This window comes from Salmo salar, chromosome 10 (genome assembly GCF_965601325.2).
Source record: "Salmo salar chromosome 10, fSalSal1, whole genome shotgun sequence".
Classification (NCBI taxonomy): domain Eukaryota; kingdom Metazoa; phylum Chordata; class Actinopteri; order Salmoniformes; family Salmonidae; genus Salmo; species Salmo salar.
In genome coordinates this window covers 47,157,501-47,177,856 of record NC_138300.1, presented here as the reverse complement: position 1 = coordinate 47,177,856, position 20,356 = coordinate 47,157,501, and the positions used below count along the sequence as shown (strand labels likewise).

General features: G+C 43.6%; 1 protein-coding gene and 1 long non-coding RNA gene across 20 annotated transcripts in view; both read right to left on the bottom strand.

Moving 5' to 3' along the window:
- Positions 1-268: 268 nt before the first annotated feature.
- On the bottom strand, positions 269-7,905 carry LOC106560495 (uncharacterized). The gene is made up of 3 exons (XR_001318610.3): positions 3,965-7,905; positions 1,667-1,829; positions 269-1,461 (listed from the first exon to the last, which is right to left on the bottom strand). It is a non-coding gene; the product is annotated as an uncharacterized LOC106560495 (long non-coding RNA).
- A 1,873-nt stretch (positions 7,906-9,778) lies between these two features.
- Positions 9,779-20,356, bottom strand: part of dock7 (dedicator of cytokinesis 7) — a 131,604-nt gene continuing 121,026 nt past the window's right edge. For 14 of the 19 annotated variants that reach the window (XM_014123453.3, XM_045687815.2, XM_045687808.2 and 11 more), the window contains 12 exons: positions 16,922-17,080; positions 16,567-16,667; positions 16,285-16,477; positions 15,900-16,043; positions 15,586-15,717; positions 14,654-14,668; positions 12,172-12,297; positions 11,971-12,060; positions 11,533-11,769; positions 11,056-11,306; positions 10,708-10,875; positions 9,779-10,282 (listed from right to left, as the gene is read on the bottom strand). In XM_014123453.3, coding sequence (XP_013978928.3) covers positions 10,240-10,282; positions 10,708-10,875; positions 11,056-11,306; positions 11,533-11,769; positions 11,971-12,060; positions 12,172-12,297; positions 14,654-14,668; positions 15,586-15,717; positions 15,900-16,043; positions 16,285-16,477; positions 16,567-16,667; positions 16,922-17,080 — 1,659 coding nt within the window. In that variant the 3' untranslated portion in view covers positions 9,779-10,239. Of the gene's footprint in view, positions 10,283-10,432; positions 10,453-10,707; positions 10,876-11,055; positions 11,307-11,532; positions 11,770-11,970; positions 12,061-12,171; positions 12,307-14,653; positions 14,669-15,585; positions 15,718-15,899; positions 16,044-16,284; positions 16,478-16,566; positions 16,668-16,921; positions 17,081-20,356 lie in introns of all 19 variants that reach the window. The other 5 variants (XM_045687809.2, XM_045687811.2, XM_045687823.2 and 2 more) reach the window with 2 other exon arrangements.

The window sequence follows — 20,356 nt, the reverse complement described above, 5'->3', positions numbered from 1 at the left end:
AATTTTAAATGTATAATTTGGATTACGGGATGCCAATGTGATATTTTTCCACATTCTGTTGCCGTTAAAGGTATGTTCATACTATTTTAATAGCTAGCTCAGAATAGGAGATTTCCTAAAGTTTATATATTATAGAGATCAGTCCTTTCGGGAGCCCAACTCATTTATTTATAAATGGTTCGTTATCTGCGTTTCCCAAAGGACTCCATAGCTGACCTAAGTTGACTGGTCAGAAACAACTGAAAAGACAAGGAATGCTGGGTCAATGTATTGATACATAAACAAATGTATTCCTATATCAACTGTAAAATACAATCAGTTTGTTAGTCTAGGCTACAACTAAAATAAAAAAAATAAAGTCCAGATTTTTATATTATATAAAATGTATAACATAAATACAAAATGTTTGGTCAATGGCTGCATCATGTTATGGGTATGCTTGTCCTCGGCAAGGACTGAGGAGTTTGATAAAAATAAAACGAAATAGAGCTAAGCACAAGGAAAATTCTAGAGGAAAACCTGGTTCAGTGTGCTTTCCAACAGATACTGGGAGACAAATGAACCTTTCAGCAGGACAATAACCTGAAACACAAGGCCAGTTGCTTACCAAGATTTCATTGAATGTTCCTGAATGGCCAAGTTACAGTTTTGACTTAAATCAGCTTGAACATCTATGGCAAGACTAGAAAATATCAACACTTAAGAGCTTGAAGAATTTAAAAAAAGAATAATGCGGAAATATTGTACAATCCAGATGTGGAAAGCTCTTAGACATATTCAGAAAGTCTCACAGCTGTAATCACTGCCAAAGGTGATTCTAACATGTATTAACTCAGGGGTGTGAACACTTATTAGATGTTTCTGCATTTCATTTTCAATACATTTGCAAACATTTCTAAAAACATGTTTTCACTTGGTCATTATGGGCTATTGTGTGTGACTGGGTGAGAAAAACAAAAATTGATTAGACTGGTAGAGGGGTAATTGATACAAGTTTATCAAGCACTGTGACTTCGACCAGTACTTCATTTAGCGCTGTCTCCAGCTGTAGACATACTCTCAATACATTTTCCATTTAGAGCACTCCTGATGGCAGCGTCATCTACCTTCAGAATATTGTCTGTCTTGTCTATGAAGATCATTCCACTGGTTTTCCTTCCCATTTGGGACAAACTGGCTCCACAGATTTTCCCCTTAAACTTCTCACATCTATGATTAGCCACACTAAATTACACTGGATGGTGTTGTACCCAGTGTGATCCTGCCCCAAAACTGACCAGCAGAGACGTTGGTGATTCTGTACCATTGCCCCTCTTCAACCATCTTCGGTTTCCACACGGTTAGCTCAGCAAGTGCGTTCAAATCAGCAACACTATACTCCACCTTTCGCATGTCTGTGCCAGCTCGTGTTTTACCTTGGCTCTCATTCAGCTTCCGGATCACAAGAACAGTAACGTTCACCTATAAAGGAGAAAAAATACAAATACTCTTACCCAAAAGGAGAGAGAAAATACAGACATGGGTGATAAACCAGTAACATTTACTTTCAGTCACAGTGGGTATCATTCACATATTCTAAAGCCTCAAGTATATTAAGTATCTCATTGTACTGAACTATCAATTGTCAAATGATCATGTTGCATTGTTAAATTGAAACGTTCATCACCTTCTTTCCCTTGGTTTCTTGAAGGTCAGCCAGGGATCCTCGTTGACTATAGGGTAAATGTTTGATGACAGAAATTGTGGACTTGTCTGTAAACTTGATCTCAGTCTTGCCATTTCCGTTCTTGGCTTTCTGAAGCGTCACCTTTTTCAATTCCACGGGAGTCCTGTGAAAACATGCCATGTACAATAAATACAATCAACATAACATGCATTGCTCAACATGGTTCTTTATCATTTTGAAATGGTCCTTTCCTTTGATTTGGCCTTCCTTTCTTTGTCTGATTTTCTAAATAACGTTTCTAGGGGATGATTAGATGTCCGTCCACCATGGGCCTCTGGGTATGCGACACTTCATACACAACTTCCTTTGCTCTGCAGAAGCGAACCGCTCATGGAGCTGTGGCTGGAAAACAATAACTTTAAAGTCTTTCTCTTCTTCTTGTAAAACTGCACAGAAATATTCCTTCACTGGCCCTTTGAGCACCTTTGTCACATCATGGATATAACCCTTGAATGAGTAGGTGTGTCCAAACTTTTGACTGGTACTGTTTATATAATTTATAAGTTCAAAAATAGATGTTGCATCTACAGATTGCCCCTTTAAGCCTATCAAAAGTTTGAGCATGTGTCCATTAGGCCTATGGATAAAAAAAATATCAGTATGAATTAGATTGAGCAATAAAAGCCCCACTTTTATTCCATAGGCTGGGATCTGCACTATGCAGCTTTTGCAAGAGCGCATTTTTCACTGGCTGTCCACTGGTTTCAAAAACAATGATTGATAGGCAGTTTAAACTTCTTGAATTCAACCATTATTGGGTTCAAATACACATTTAGATTTGTGAACAGCCATCCACAAAAACCACAACCCGTAAGGCGCAAACAGCTAAATGAGAGAGCAGCAGTGTGATTCACATCAATGCGCTAACGTTATGTAGCGGTTATGTAGCAGTGCTTTGGGGCGGCAGGTAGCCTAGTGGTTAGAGCGTTGGGCCAGTAACCGAAAAGTTGCTGGATCAAATACCCGAGCTGACAAGTTAAAATCTGTCTTTCAACCCATGAACAAGGCAGTTCATGTTCCCTGGTAGGCCGTCATTGTAAATAATAATTTGTTATTAACTGACTTGCCTCGTTAAATAAAGGTTAATAAAAAATATATGTATATAAAAAAAAATGTAGTTCCGTATCACCACTACTGTCATCCTTCCCTCCAAGCGTTTATTCAAGTTGGATAATCTTTGGATGCCGCCAGCAGTCGCACCACTGGAAGACATAGCTTGGACTGGAGCCTACAAAAACCTATTCCTGCTCTTTTCCCGCCTTCCATCAAGCACATTTGGTGTGTCATCATATTGCCTCTAATTTGTGGTCAGACTCGCTCAAGTGGAATACACTTAAAAATGACGATTTGAATGTCATTGAAAAAAGAGAGAATTGTCAAAGATTTTTTTTCGCAAACATCCTTTCTGAATGTAAAAGTAATCCTCGAAGTAATTAATCATCTAGTTTGTTTTTCAAAATTATCGGTCATCTGATTACAATATTTTTGCTGATAATGTAACGGATTAGTTCGTTTTTTGTAATCCCTTACATGTAACGGATTACATGTTAATTCGTTACTCCCCAACCATGGTTACAGCCTTATTCTAAAATGGATGAAATAGTTTTTTCCCCTTCATAAATCAACACACAATACCCTTTAATGACAAAGCAACAACATGTTCAGGTGTGCACAGCGTCCAGGTCAGTGGTATAAAGTTCTTAGGTATAAATACTTTTAGCAATTACATTAACTTTTGATACTTAAGTATATCTAAAACCAAATACTTAGACTTTTACTCAAGTAGTATTTTACTGGGTGACTTTCACTTCAGTCATTTTCCATTACGGTATCTTCACTTTTACTCAAGTATGACAATTGGGTACTTTTTCCACCCCTGGTCCAAGTAAATGTAGAACAGTGGCACGTACAACAGGACACGTTTTGGAACGTTCAGATCAATATGTTATGTAGAACAAACATGCCTTTCCAACATCTAAAACAAGGAATCATCTATTAATGCCCCCTTTTTTATCTGCAACAAACGTTTGGCAACAGAACGTGGCTCAGACCCTGTCCGGTCCCCTTCCTCATAAGGCAACATTACCATACACTTGAGCAAATCATTGATTATCTGTCAAGTATGACAGTTCCACATGACGAAATTTACGAGGTGATATTTTCGTCCAACACAGTCTTAATCTTCCCATAATATGTTCTATGGATAGTCTTCAAATACGTTTTTTAATAATACTTAACCTGTTAAATGGTTTAGTCCTCCCTCCGAATGTGATTGTTCATCCCAAATTATTATCAAGATTACTGCACCTATAACTGTGGAACCTTTAGGTATTCATTTTCTGCACACCGCACAAATTAACCAATGATTGAATGACACGTGTTTGAGATCAACCACGTAGCCAACACATTGGAGATGTTGCGTCACAGATGAGAGCAGCATCCGTTTAGCGTTTTAGAAAACCCAACGTGAGAACATAGAACGCAGTGGGGACCCGTCATTCGAGCCCAACAAATTATATATATATTTTGAGTTAGCCTCTTTTGCATATTATTTTGGCATTAATACGTGTCACATATCAGTTTGCAAACAATGTAAAAAAAATAAATCGTGTTAATAAAGCCGCATAAAAACATGGTCTCTTCTTTTGTTTTCTTGAGTAAGGCTACTCCAAAATTCAGGTGTTTCAGCCTAGCTCAGTGCTTTCTGTGGTGGTAGGACAAGCGTTGCGCCATGCTTGGCTCAGTGTTCTGTCACTCATGGGGACACTACGTCACCATCAAGTCTAAGGGTAGAGCTAGAAAATTCTAGACCCTTGGGTGCTGCCATAGAGTACATTAGAAGTGCCCATCCAAGAAGGCTCGAGGTCATTGGCCACAGATAAAATGTTAAATCACGTTATATGTACAGTAGCTTTGATTGGACTGATCATATCATATTTTCAAAATCTTTGCTAGCAATCATCATGAATCAAGTCAACAATCTACTGGCAACTCCATATTTCTTTTTTTTTTACCCCCTTTTTCCTCCCCAATATCGTGATATCCAATTGGTAGTTAATCTTTGTCCCATCGCAGCAACTCCTGTACGAACTCTGGAGAGGCGAATGTCGAGAACCGTGCGTCCTCCGAAACACAACCCCGCCAAGCTGCACTGCTTCTTGACACAATGCATGCTTAACCCGGAAGCCAGCCGCACCAATGTGTCGGAGGAAACACAGTACACTTGGCGACTGTGTCAGCGTGCTTGCGCCCAGCCCGCCACAGGAGTCGCTAGAGCGCGATGGGACAAGGACATCCCGGCCAGCCAAACCCTCCCCCTAACCCGGACGATTGTACACCTCATGTTGCGGCTGGCTGCGACAAAGCCTGATATCGAACCATGATCTGTAGTAACGCAGCTAGCACAGCGATGCAGTGCCTTAGACCGCTGCGCCACTCGGGAGGCCCCAGCCCCCTTTTTAACCCTTGTCATATGAAGAGAAATGAAAATGTATCGGTGCTCATCGGCCATTGGATATAAACATCACACAAGTTGGAAATCACAAATTCAACAATGAGTGGTTTGGAGGGAATCAGCGACAGTGGCTAACTGCAAGCATTGCAAAACAATCAATAGCCTACTATTCAGTGGAGTGGCTGTGTGGTCCCAAATCTGGGATTAAGGTTCTCTTTTCCCAGTTTAAAATGATAAACATTGAACATTGGCCATGCAGTCAATGAAGCATGTTATGTGCCACGCTCAAAACAACTTAACTCGGAACGGTGAAAACTTCAGACAACTGGTAAATCGGGAATAAACGAGCTCCGACTGGAAACGGTCATCCAACTTGGAATTGTAAATCCGACCTCTTTCTAGAGCTACGACCTCAAGATCAATGACATCATGATTCAACCTTGTTTTCCCTCCCCCCCAGAGTTCCCAGTTGTTTTGAAAGCACCATAAATCCAGAGAATGCCAGACTTTGATGACCAAATTTTCCCAAGGACTGCCACGCCACCTTTTTGTTGAAGTGAGCACAGCACAAGGTGAGTCCAAACATGTATTGTATGCTGCTGCATAAATTATGTAGTATGCATACTGTAGCTAAGAAAGTAATACTATGTTGTGTCGTATAATGTTAGTAGCCCATGTGCCTCACCCTAATAATATGGTCTATTTACCCCTCTTAATTTTGCCTACTGTTCTGACTTGGTGGTGCACATATAGCCTATAATGTGTTTTAGAGAAATGTAATCATCAAATATTGTAAGAGCTTTCATTATCTGCTTATATGCCCCCTTTATTTATCCTACAGTTCTGACTTGGTGTACAGGGAGAACACTGTAAGAACGGCCCATGTTCTGAATTCTGTCGTGGTACATTTCAAATGTGCTAAACAAAGTTATATTGACTGTCCGTCCTAGCTCGCTGATTGTCTTAATCGAAATTATGGATTGCCTCTTATCCGCTTGTCGTCCCCTTATGCCACATCTCAATTGTCATTAGAAACCACATTTGTTTAAGCAAGTCAGTCATTCCAGCTGTTTTTTTTTAAAGGCAGTAAATGAGGCTGAATGAACTGTTTTGCTGCCAGACAAGGCTCCACTGATAGCCAGGTGTAGCAGTGGTAAGATGTTGGGACTGCTGTTTGGACACTGCTGTTGGGACAGCTTTATGTAGGCCCTAACAGTTTGTGGTCACCGTTATCGTGCAATTCATGTATTGTTTAGTGATGTGTAGTGGCTTTGCTGGCATGCATCCCACTTTTTTTTCCCCCACCAAGATTGACATGCAAAAATCGCAACTGATTGAATTTTGACCGACATTCCACAAATGTTCTCACCAATGAAACTTTTGATCTCAATACAGTTCTGTTCCCAAAATTTGAATCTGTTAAAAGTTTTGTAGACTTCACCCTTTGCCAAAGTTTTAAAAAATTGCGTTGTTGAGGAGTGCAAAGGAAAGTTGAGTTATTGTACACGCACACTTCAGAGTAGGCGTTCCTTAACTGAAATATACAAATTGTTAGAGCACACCAATAAGATCTCGCTAGCTCGTGCTTGGCTCTGCCCACCTTGCCTGTTCTGCCCACTATGACTCGTTTGTTCCAATTTGAAACGACAGGCTGTGGTCTCTTGGTTTAGTTAAAAATATCTTTGGTTGCATTGCATCTCTTCACATATTATCCATGACATTGACCAGATAGTCTAGAGGCCGCTCTAACAATACAAATAAATGTCTTAAATTTAAGGCAGTCGGGAGGAAAGATCAGGTGGGGCCATTCTAGCCAATGAGAGGGCAGATACGTGTGAGAACAGGCACAAGTTTCCACAGTCACCCAAAAAAAGCATGAAAACTAAAATGATCTTTTTGGTCTTAAATTAAGGTTAGGCATAAGGTTAGCAGTGTGGTTGAGGTTAGGTTATAAATTGCAGAAATAGGCATAGGGCAGGGTTTATGACTTTGTGGCTGTGGTAACTAAGGACAACCAGACTTATTTTGGGCCCAGTCAAAGAGGAAGAGAGAGGCCCCACTCGGCGTAAAATCTGTCTACCTTCAACACGAGGCGTTTTTTCGTTGTTTTACCTGCCGAGCAAGGAGCCTTTGTACGTAGGTCAATGAGTGTGGCCGAATATGGTCAACATTTTTTATGGCTTATTTGCTACATGAGGTTTATTTGATCAAATATACGTTTCGCAATGCTTAAGTTGTTACATACGTAAGTAGGACACGTGACATCCTGGGACCTTTGAGAAAAAAACAAGTTCAGACAGTGGCTTGTTGATGCCAAGGGAAGCCAAGATCCCCCCCCTCTGGTCTGATGAAACCAAGTTTTAACTCTTTGGGCTGAATGCCAAGTGCCACATCTAGAAGAAACTAGGCACCGCTCATCACCTGGCCAATACCATCCCTACGGTGAAGCATGATGGTGGCAACATACTGTGCGGATGTTTTTTGGGAGCAGGAACTGGGAGACTAGTAAGGATCGAGGGAAATATGAACGGCGCAAAGTACAGAGAGAGTCTTAATGAAAACGTGCTCCAGAGCGTTCAGGATTTCAGACTGTGGGGAAGGTTCACCTTCCAACAGGATAACGACCCTAGCACACAGCTAAAACAACACAGGAGTGGCTTCGGGACAAGTCTCTGAATGTCCTTGAGTGGCCCAGCCAGAGCGCGGACATGAACCCGATTGAACATCCCAGGAGAGACCTGAAAATAGCTGTGCAGCAACACTCCCCATCCAACCTGACAGAGCTTGAGAGGATCTGCAGAGAAGAATGGGAGAAACCCCCCAAATACAGGTGTGCCAAGCTTGTAGCGTCCATACCAAAGAAGACTGAAGGCTGTAATCGCTGCCAAAAGTGCCTCAACAAATTACTGAGTAAAGGGTCTGAATACTTATGTAAATGTGATTTTTTTAAATGTTTAATACATTTGCAAACCTGTTTTTGCTTTGTCATTATGGGGTATTGTGTGTAGATTTATGGGAATAAAAAAACAATACATTTTAGGATAAGGCTGTAACGCAACAAAATGTGGAAAAAGTCAAGGGGTCTGAATACTTACCAAATGCACTCTAAAAAAAAAATGTATATCTTTCGTCTCTGTGTTTCATCATTTTCTTTAAATTCACACGAGGCTGAATGTATCTTACCAGAGAAAGCATCCGAGCGAGCGAAACAACGCCCCTCTTCCTCTGTATGTGTAGGCCATCTATCCAATTCTGTCTGGTCAAAAAGAGTATGACATTGTTGCCGTCCATAGCATTGAATTCAAGAGAAGCCAGCATGCATTTGGCCTCGTTTGATAAAAAAAAGTTAAATAATAGCCAATCTGCTAGCTCAACTGTGAATGGTCCTGGCTCACCAAAAAAAAAAAGTGTAAAGTCAAGCCAGTTTGAATTTGACTTTACTTCGAGAGCAATAAGTCATTGACAGAAACTTGAATTGTTGCATCTCGTTGTTGTCGTCCTCGTTGCCCATGAAATGAAGTTAGGCTAGCGAGCAAGCATTTTAGCCCGGTAGCTTAGGACAACAAAAAATACAATTGTGTACTGTACGACAGTCATAGACCGTTTCGTCAACATGAGAGGATGACATTTTTCTACAATTAGGGTGAGTCAACATGTTGTTTTTTCTATTTCAACACACACAAATCAGAACCAAGGACAGCCACATATTTAGCTTACGGTGATTGGACTAAATTGTTATCTTTTAGTTGTCACTGTATTAGACTAAAGCATAGGTGATTTGATGTTGAAGTTGAAATGGTGCTGGAAGAGTGGGGGCAGCTCCTGTTTGACTTGCAGTAACTCTCAGGGGTTCTAAATCAATAGTTGTTCAGTAGTCGGAAACCCTAACTTGCTTGACCATGCTGTAGGTCATGTAACTGTTTGTTAAATGCGATACGCTTTATGGACTTCACCGGACAGAGATTTCTCTCCGGTTTTATGATGAAAAAGGTGTGGTTGGATTTATTCTGCCACTGTGTCTTCTTATTGTCTCGGCCTTAGACATATATGTCGTGGTCGCAAGGTATATGAACTAACAGGTTACAGAACAAACAACACAACTATCACAACACATATGGCTGTAATATGGCTTGGCTTCCACAGTGATTTTACCCCCACACCGATACTGATACCAGAGAGGTCTGGAGATGGCTATGCATATTCATTACACGAGGCTAGTAGCATAGCATCTCTCTCCATTGAATACAGGCGGTTGACGTCAACAACCCTCATCGAAAAAAAAAAAAAAAAAAAATGATTACAATGAGATGGATCCACTAATCCAAAGAAAGGAGAGGCGGGAGCTAGACAGACCATTCCACTTTGTGGACAACGACTCCCATTGTTAGGGTGGAGAGACATGCATCTTGTCAGTATATCCATAATCTTTGGCCCAGTTTTCCCTCTCGCGCCACCCCTCTAATCTTTTTGGGGGTTTCAGGGGACATGCTTGAATTAAGTCAGTCAATTTGTTTATAGGCAACCATGGAAATCATTCCCTGACTGGGAAACCCATATTCCATTAACCTCCCATCACAAAGAAAATACCAACGCAAACATTGGACATTAAAATATTGATTTAGTAAAATACTTAAAGTTAACAAAAACTACATAAAACGATTCATGATGTTTAAAACATTTCCTTAACTTTAAACAAAAGTATCTTAACTAAAAAGAAAGCATTATGATAAAGAGTGGTAGCACATATTTTGCTTGTTTTTTTTCTCATTTTGGATTAAATAATAAACTTTCAAGTCATAAAATGCAATGAAAAAAAGGTGCACACATGAAATATGTATACAGATTTGACACATCGTACGTAGTAAGTTCCACTTTGTTAAACCCACTGATTGCGTAACAGGCTGCCTGTAAACGAATAAGACACTGGAATGATGTACCGACTTCGTAGTAACACTTTAGCTTTCCTTCTACGGGGAACACTGACTTTTCTCAAGACACTGACGCTCACTATTTACACATTAATAAATTAAGGTTGTGATCCTTCAATTTCTCTTCATCTTCAAAGTTCAAGCTTGCGAAGACTCATTCTGCTGAAGGAATCTCTGGGGGGGGGAAGCACATAGTGTAAAGTTAGTGAAATATGGGGAAGCCATACCGGATTGCACATGTATATCTATATAACCCTCCACCCTGTAGAGACCCAGTGCAGACAGGCTTACAGAGAAGGTTCCAATCACAGAATACCAAACTACCTGGTCAAGCTGTCCGTTTGCTGCATGTAACAGAAGCACAAGCAAAATATAATATTTATGTGTGTGGGGAGGGGGGGGGGGTGCATGAACAGTCAGAAAACACATGCTATATGACAAAATGCATATCATGAGTAAAAAGCTGCACATTGCTGGTGATAGTATCACTGCTCTTTACGCACCAGCCTCAAGGCCTTCGTCAGAGCTTTCATATGCACATCACAAGAACACTCCAGAAGAGACATTATGTTCCTGCTCATCTACACATGCACACTCACCTGTGAGAGTTGACCTGCAGCACGGGTTTATAAAGCTGGGGTATCTTTCTGCAGATGAGTGGCTGTAGTGCCTCCTTCAGGCGATGGTAGTTCCTCTCCAACTCCCTCTGGTACTCCTTCTGGTCTGGACCAATCAGACTCTTATTTTTACGCAGGGCATCTTCACACCTGTTGATGGAGGATAGCGGAGGCGTGAGCACTTCAACATGCCTTGCACAAAAGTCTAAAGGAACTTGGTAGAAGCAATTTGTATGATTTTTAACATTTGACATTCATTCATTCCCAGGAAATTGCAAGTCCATAATCGTACATTAAAAACACTGACTGTAAAGTAACAGTGTAATTTACCTCTTGGTGAAGTCTTTGAAGCAGAGGCGTAGTTTGTTGTGGTGTCTGTAGAGTTTAGGATCACTGGGGATCTCTGACAGGAACACCTGGGCCACCTCCAGAGGTCCCTGGTTGACCGTAGTTCCCACTGACCCCTGCAGCACCATCTGCAGCATCTTGGCATCAGATGGGTCCTGGTGGGTAGCGAAGGCCAGCTCTCCGGTCTTCTTCTGCATATCCTCTATGGCCACCTCGATGGGCATAGAGATGATCTGACACAGGGCCAGAGAGAGGAGATCAGACTATTAGACAACTGATTATATACAATGTATAGTAACTAAGAAGTGTATGTGTGTGCTGTGTGTATGTTGATTCCTCTAAGAGAGAGTAGTCTGGCCTACGGATGATCCGTCTAGGAGTCAGGTTGTAGAGGTCATGTAGTAATGGTGTGTTGCCTGTGGCGCTGCACGCCAGTCAGATGAAACCCCAGGGCCTCACCTCCTCTTTGTGGATGATGTTGATGCGGGTCTTGATGTAGGGAAAGGCGTGGGATGTGGTCAGGATGGTTTTGCGTTTGAACTGATCGTGCAGATCCCCGTGCGCCCGCCCGTCCAGCGTGAACGGCGTGCAGTAGACAAAGCGCCGCAGGTTGTAGTTCTTGTCGAAGTACGTGATGCGGTCCTTCATCTCGTATGTGTCGAAGTACGGCTCCACGTATGTGATCTGGACATAAGCCTGGACACACAGCCATGACAACTGGTTAACATGCTTTACCAACATGAACCAAAATACACAAATAACCAATTAATAACCAGTTAATAACCAAAAAGGCTATTTATTTGACCATGCTTTGATTCAATTCGTATTCAATTAATGGATCATTTGGAATCACATCTTTATCCACACGCACTCTCCCCCACCTCTCCAAACACACACCTTATTTGGGTCCTGTTTGCACTTGTCCACAGGATTGGAGTCCTTAATGACTTCCACCTGGTCTTCTCCATAGCGCTCGCCATAAAACCCCTAAGAGATCAAACACACAGAACAAAGTCAACACAGAACACACACAGTGCTCCACCGTTTCACAGAGAAGAGATCATTCCTAGAGACGCACTCCTCCAAACTGCCATTTACCTCGAGTCGGTGTGAGATCTCAGCCAGCTTGGTGATGGCAGGCTCTTTGTATACAAACTCCTGCTCGTCCAAGTCCCCGAATTTAGAACCGTACAATCCGACTCTGAAGTACGTACCAAACATTCTCTTCCCATCCTGTCGGACAGAAAATATGTTTTACTCTGTTCAGATATAATACGAGCACATTCATAGTACATGAAACATGTTGCTTCAACACAGCATTTTACACAAAGTCATTGGAAGTGTAAGGATGAAGTACGGTAGTAACTCTGACAGAGTTTGATTATGTCAGAGCCAGCCTATTGATACATTATAGTTGGAATCCATCCAACTCAGGAAAACCATAGAGTTTAAAGTTCTCGCATCAGCAAACACTTCAATTGCAACACCAAATATAAACAGAGACATACAACCTTCAGCTTACATATACTGATGTAAATGTTTGAATATATCAACAACCTTCAGAGGTACTATTTATAATCATGTTGAGCAGTGATGTTATTTCTGATCAGATTGGAGTATGTGCAATGACCCAGAAACTGTGTGTGTGTGTAAAGAGTGTCACTGTCTAAGGTCCCCATGGCCCAGAGCCCATCTGATGCACCTCTCACAAAGGCTCATGGGTAATCCTGACTCTGCACTAGAATAACTCAACCCATGATGCATCAGGATGGAACCAGGTGTTGTTTAACCAAAGACTACAGACTAAGCTGAGAAGTGGTTTATAATATAGAGAGTCGGCATAGACAGAGACTGGTGCTGAAAATGGGCATTCAAGAGGCAGAACCAGAAGAGAAGCTCAGCTTGTAAACATGGAGTACATCCATATTATCCACGTGAGAGAGACATAGAATAGCAGAGGCAGGTTGAGCTCAATGCCTTGAGGTGTCCTGAGAGAGACGAGAGCAGCTAAGGCAGAAACCTGTCACCATTTAGAAGACCAGGGATGGTGATGGACAGAGAAATGGACAGAGAGCCAGGGAAAAGAAATGAACGGGAGTCACGTGTCTAGCAGACAGAGCTCTGCCGATCAGGATCAGGAAGGAGTGCAGCCGTGGTAAGGAAACAGGTGTGTGCCTGTGTGTCGTCGTGTGTGCGTGTGCAGGTGTGTGAAGAGAAGGGGAAAGTTGGAGGATATATATGGCATCAAGTACACAAACTTTCCAGGACTGAGCTAAACCAGGTCAACAAGGCTGAAGGGTTCTTATTGCACAATTATTTACACAGCCTTACAGTAGCATAATACACTATATAGGTATACAGTACACAGAGAAATACAATGTATTTTTTGTTGATCAGTTGTGCTGTCATTTGGCTCAGCTCTTGTCAGTGCATTGTTCATCGTAATACATTCCCCTTTCAAAAGTAACAGAAATGAAGTTACCCTCAGACTAGGAACTTACCACAACACACAATAAGTAAAGTGGGAAGGAAGGGTCGGCATGGCAACCGGGGAAATCAAAAGGAGAAAACAGAAGACATTTTCATCAGGATTCAGGTACTTCACTAGAGAAACTAACAGAAATAACATAAACCAAAACAAACACACATCATTCCTTTTGACTTTGAGAAAGAACACAAACTCAAGGTGGAAGAGCCGACATGCAACGAAGACAAACAAGAGAAAGAAAGAGAGAGCGCGAAGGCAGTTCCACAGCCCCTAGAAACACACTATTCATGGGGCTGAACTCCCAGTGCTTTAGTTTCCTCAGTGAAGAATGAGGAGTGCTCTGTCCTTATCATGCAACAGACCAGGTTAATACCAGTTAACAGAAGACCAGCAGTATGAATGAGAGAACTCAGGGGTCGATTTAGTTAGTCTTTTCCAAATAAAAAGGGAGAAAAAAATGTACTAATCAAAATTAGGGTGGGACAAATGAAACAATCCAGATGAATTTGAATTGCACCCTCCTGAAGAAATGGACTGGATCCTCAATGTGGATCCAGTCCGAACTGCACACAGTAATAGTTTGTGATTTTGTGGTGCAGTTGTTTGTGTGAGTGTGTACTGAGAGAACAACCTGGGGAGTGTATCTCTTGTATGAATATTTGACTAAAATCGAACCCTGTGGCTGGAGATGAGATGAGCGAGCAGATGACCAGTTTGTCGTTGATGAGAGAGATGGTCTGAAAAGGCAGGTGTGCAGACAGGTGAATCATTCATTCACCAACACTTGTCATTAGTGTCACTCTGGGGCTCCCATGCATGGCCTGCCAAAACAGTCACGTTAAAACAACCTCCTCTTCCACAGAAAGAGAGAAAGAGGAGGATGAGGAGGAGTAAGGGGGGGGGGGGGGTGCTGTCCGTAACATGGCATCAGCAGTCCCACAGTTGGTTGAATGGACGGAGGGACAGCATCCAGTCCAGGCAGGTAGATGTTAATGGATGGTACAGTTTAACAGCCGAGAGCAACAACGCCCAGGACTAGCAGATAACTCATGAAGTAGCCAAGCAGGAACCATGACTTAGTGACCGACCTACCTCCCAGCCAGTGCTCTGTGGTGACAAAGAGAACACAGGACAATAAAAAAAAAACACACGTTTAGTCACGTTGGTACAGTGCAGTGCAGTACCCCCCCCCCCCACTAGAGGAACAAAACCTCATGGCCAACAGCACACAGCCAGGAGTTGTGGCTAGATGGAGCACAGCTACGGACCGACAGTTGCATGTTCGAGTGGCGTCAGGGACAACTGTGGCATTTTAGCTAACCTTAACCTAATTCTCCTACTCCCTCTAGCCTAAAACACAGCCAGGGGAGTCTCAGCTCTTTAATATCATATCCCTGTGGGACAGGCCATACTGTACTGCTATAGTCACCCCATGAAAAGCCACTTTAAAAACTATCCATAGAACAGGAAAGGCAGGTTCTCTTTCTGAATTCCCAGGGGGAAAGAAAAAGTTCCATTGGGAAAAACAGAAAATAATTGTTTTCATAAAAACATTTAATGCAAAGCAGTTCAGGTCATTGGTAATTGTGTGTGCATATGAACAGCGTGTGGGTTTAAATTAGTGTATAAGTGTGTGGCGTGTTTGTCTGTGGGTGTATGAGAACTATAAATAATACATTCGTACTCTCACACACACAATGTATGCGAGTGGGTTTTGTGACTGTGTCTGTCTGGAAGTGTACATATTTGGCATGTTCTTTTCAGCATGCCACCCACAGACAATGGGTCCCTGCTCCTAACACACACACACACACACACACACACACACACACACACACACAAACACCTGTTTCTCTGTCTGAAACACACTGTCCCAGAATCCCAGATAGACACGTGGCATCCAGGATAGACAGGCAGTCCTACACAACCTCCACATTGAGGTAGGGCACGTAACAGTGTCCGCTGTCTGTCTGTTCTCTATACCTACAGTATGTACAGGAGATGGATCAAGCATGTGGATTTACCTGGTGTACGATTTTGCCAAAGGCTTCCTGTAGTTTACCATGTATGGTGGCCAGCTTCTTGGCGTCCCGGCTGGCCTCGTGAATGGGGATCAGTACCTTGTACACCTCGTTCACCGCCTCGTACATACCAGCCTGGGGGGGGGGGGGGGGGGGGGTCTTATTCACACTGCACAGCTTTAAAGTTAAATAATCTACTGAGATGAAACACTTCACTGGGAGTGAAAGAAACGTGTGAATTTGTCATAGCAGGTTTGTGATGTGATTCAAATGTAGGTTTAATAATCTGCCCATCCATAATCATCACAGCTACTCACCATGGAGAAGGAGGAAGCAGCCTGGTCCAGCAGCCCCACCAGCCCAGCCTCAGTGAAGTATTTCCCAGAGCAGATACCCTCTTCATCAGGAGACACCACATCATCAGAGACTGCTGACTCCTCAAGCACGTTGGAAGAGATGTTCTGAGGCAGAGAGACCAGTTAGACATGATAATGTAATGGGTTCATCATGGTATTAATGTTCTTTACAACATTTCACTCTGTATATTCAATTCATTAGTTGAGTCAGTTGTGCTGACCCTCAGCTAGGATGAAACCTGCAGTGCTACATCTCTCCAGGAGAAGGTTAAAGATTGACTGCCTGGTCCAAACAAAAGTACCCACATCTACACAATCCTAAAATAGTCCTGTCCCTTGGCCTGACCTGGAAGGTGACACAGCCGACCGGCAGGTACTTGCGGTCCTCCAGCATGCTGAGGTATTCTGCCACCAGGGCGGCGCTGTGCACCAAACACTGGGCTGCCTCTGCGTGATTGGTCCTCTCAGAGTGTTTACCCGCCATGTTCTGCAGCCACGTCAGACGCAGGTCTGGAGACGTCTGGTAACCCTTAGCGATCCTGGACACAGACACAGCAACACACTCAAGGAAAGCTCACTGTGTGTGTGTGTGTGTGTGTGTGTGTGTGTGTGTGTGTGTGGTCCATACCTGTACATGAGGTCTATGAGCATCTCTGGGTCCTCCTGATGCTCCTTCATCTTGACTGTATCAGACAGGATCATGTGGAGGTTGAACACCAGGTCCTGAACCTGGAATACAGATTAAAACATGAAGCATGGTTAATAAGATGGCAGCATCTCACATGATTGGATACGGTACTTCCTGTCATATCATCCATTTTCTGGGAGGTCTGACAAATGTTCATTGTTTTTCATGGAGTTATATATATTGAACAAGTAGTGCTTTAATATATTGAACAAGTAGTCCTAATGTTCTATACTACACTAACAAAAAGCTTATTATCAGTAATCTATTGGTATCCAGTATATCTCCGTGGTGTTGCCTGATCAGGGAAGGTGGTCTCCCGGAGTTCCAGGTCTTCCTCTCCGTAGGTCAGGATGGTCTTCAGGGAACGTCGGAGGAACTCCTCGTTGAAGTTCTGAGACGTTCCCACCAGGGAGGACAGGGACATGGTCACCTGCATCTTGACACGTGCAAAATTCTACAGATGGAGAAGGGACAGTAGGAGTGAGAACATTGAACAGGTACATTCACCTGTCCTGAAAAGAAGGAACCTGTGAGGAGAATCAATAGTTATAATGAAAATAGGAACGCAGCTGGCTCTATGTAGACAGTCCTCTATGTATGCAGCTGGCTCTATGTAGACAGTCCTCTATGTATGCAGCTGGCTCTATGTAGACAGTCCTCTATGTATGCAGCTGGCTCTATGTAGACAGTCCTCTATGTATGCAGCTGGCTCTATGTAGACAGTCCTCTATGTATGCAGCTGGCTCTATGTAGACAGTCCTCTACGTATGCAGCTGGCTCTATGAAGACAGTCCTCTACATATGCAGCTGGCTCCATGTAGACAGTCCTCTACGTATGCAGCTGGCTCCATGTAGACAGTCCTCTACGTATGCAGCTGGCTCTATGTAGACAGTCCTCTACGTATGCAGCTGGCTCTATGTAGACAGTCCTCTACGTATGCAGCTGGCTCTATGTAGACAGTCCTCTACGTATGCAGCTGGCTCTATGTAGACAGTCCTCTACGTATGCAGCTGGCTCTATGTAGACAGTCCTCTACGTATGCAGCTGGCTCTATGTAGACAGTCCTCTACGTATGCAGCTGGCTCTATGTAGACAGTCCTCTACGTATGCAGCTGGCTCTATGTAGACAGTCCTCTACGTATGCAGCTGGCTCTATGTAGACAGTCCTCTACGTATGCAGCTGGCTCTATGTAGACAGTCCTCTACGTATGCAGCTAGCTCTATGTAGACAGTCCTATGTATGCAGCTGGCTCTATGTAGACAGTCCTATGTATGCAGCTGGCTCTATGTAGACAGTCCTATGTATGCAGCTGGCTCTATGTAGACAGTCCTATATATGCAGCTGGCTCTATGTAGACAGTCCTCTACGTATGCAGCTGGCTCCATGTAGACAGTCCTCTACGTATGCAGCTGGCTCTATGTAGACAGTCCTCTACGTATGCAGCTGGCTCTATGTAGACAGTCCTCTACGTATGCAGCTGGCTCTATGTAGACAGTCCTCTACGTATGCAGCTGGCTCTATGTAGACAGTCCTCTGTATGCAGCTGGCTCTATGTAGACAGTTCTCTGTATGCAGCTGGCTCTATGTAGACAGTCCTATGTATGCAGCTGGCTTTATGTAGACAGTCCTCTATGTATGCAGCTGGCTCCATGTAGACAGTCCTATGTATGCAGCTGGCTTTATGTAGACAGTCCTCTATCTATGCAGCTGGCTCTATGTAGACAGTCCTCTGTATGCAGCTGGCTCTATGTAGACAGTCCTATGTATGCAGCTGGCTTTATGTAGACAGTCCTCTCTGTATGCAGCTGGCTCTATGTAGACAGTCCTATGTATGCAGCTGGCTCTATGTAGACAGTCCTCTACGTATGCAGCTGGCTCTATGTAGACAGTCCTCTACGTATGTAGCTGGCTCCATGTAGACAGTCCTCTACGTATGCAGCTGGCTCCGTGTAGACAGTCCTCTACGTATGCAGCTGGCTCCGTGTAGACAGTCCTCTACGTATGCAGCTGGCTCCGTGTAGACAGTCCTCTACGTATGCAGCTGGCTCCGTGTAGACAGTCCTCTACGTATGCAGCTGGCTCCGTGTAGACAGTCCTCTACGTATGCAGCTGGCTCCGTGTAGACAGTCCTCTACGTATGCAGCTGGCTCCGTGTAGACAGTCCTCTACGTATGCAGCTGGCTCCGTGTAGACAGTCCTCTACGTATGCAGCTGGCTCCGTGTAGACAGTCCTCTACGTATGCAGCTGGCTCCGTGTAGACAGTCCTCTACGTATGCAGCTGGCTCCATGTAGACAGTCCTCTACGTATGCAGCTGGCTCCATGTAGACAGTCCTCTACGTATGCAGCTGGCTCCATGTAGACAGTCCTCTACGTATGCAGCTGGCTCCATGTAGACAGTCCTCTACGTATGCAGCTGGCTCCATGTAGACAGTCCTCTACATATGCAGCTGGCTCCATGTAGACAGTCCTCTACGTATGCAGCTGGCTCCATGTAGACAGTCCTCTACGTATGCAGCTGGCTCTATGTAGACAGTCCTCTACGTATGCAGCTGGCTCTATGTAGACAGTCCTCTACGTATGCAGCTGGCTCTATGTAGACAGTCCTCTACGTATGCAGCTGGCTCTATGTAGACAGTCCTATGTATGCAGCTGGCTCTATGTAGACAGTCCTATGTATGCAGCTGGCTCTATGTAGACAGTCCTATGTATGCAGCTGGCTCCATGTAGACAGTCCTCTGTATGCAGCTGGCTCCATGTAGACAGTCCTCTGTATGCAGCTGGCTCCATGTAGACAGTCCTCTACGTATGCAGCTGGCTCCATGTAGACAGTCCTCTACGTATGCAGCTGGCTCCATGTAGACAGTCCTCTACGTATGCAGCTGGCTCTATGTAGACAGTCCTCTACGTATGCAGCTGGCTCTATGTAGACAGTCCTCTACGTATGCAGCTGGCTCTATGTAGACAGTCCTATGTATGCAGCTGGCTCTATGTAGACAGTCCTATGTATGCAGCTGGCTCTATGTAGACAGTCCTATGTATGCAGCTGGCTCTATGTAGACAGTCCTATGTATGCAGCTGGCTCTATGTAGACAGTCCTATGTATGCAGCTGTCTCCATGTAGACAGTCCTCTGTATGCAGCTGGCTCTATGTAGACAGTCCTCTGTATGCAGCTGGCTCTATGTAGACAGTTCTCTGTATGCAGCTGGCTCTATGTAGACAGTCCTATGTATGCAGCTGGCTTTATGTAGACAGTCCTCTATGTATGCAGCTGGCTCCATGTAGACAGTCCTATGTATGCAGCTGGCTTTATGTAGACAGTCCTCTATCTATGCAGCTGGCTCTATGTAGACAGTCCTCTGTATGCAGCTGGCTCTATGTAGACAGTCCTTTGTATGCAGCTGGCTTTATGTAGACAGTCCTCTCTGTATGCAGCTGGCTCTATGTAGACAGTCCTCTGTATGCAGCTGGCTCTATGTAGACAGTCCTATGTATGCAGCTGGCTCTATGTAGACAGTCCTCTATGTATGCAGCTGGCTCTATGTAGACAGTCCTCTATGTATGTAGCTGGCTCTATGTAGACAGTCCTCTACGTATGCAGCTGGCTCTATGTAGACAGTCCTATGTATGCAGCTGGCTCTATGTAGACAGTCCTCTATGTATGCAGCTGGCTCTATGTAGACAGTCCTCTATGTATGCAGCTGGCTCTATGTAGACAGTCCTCTATG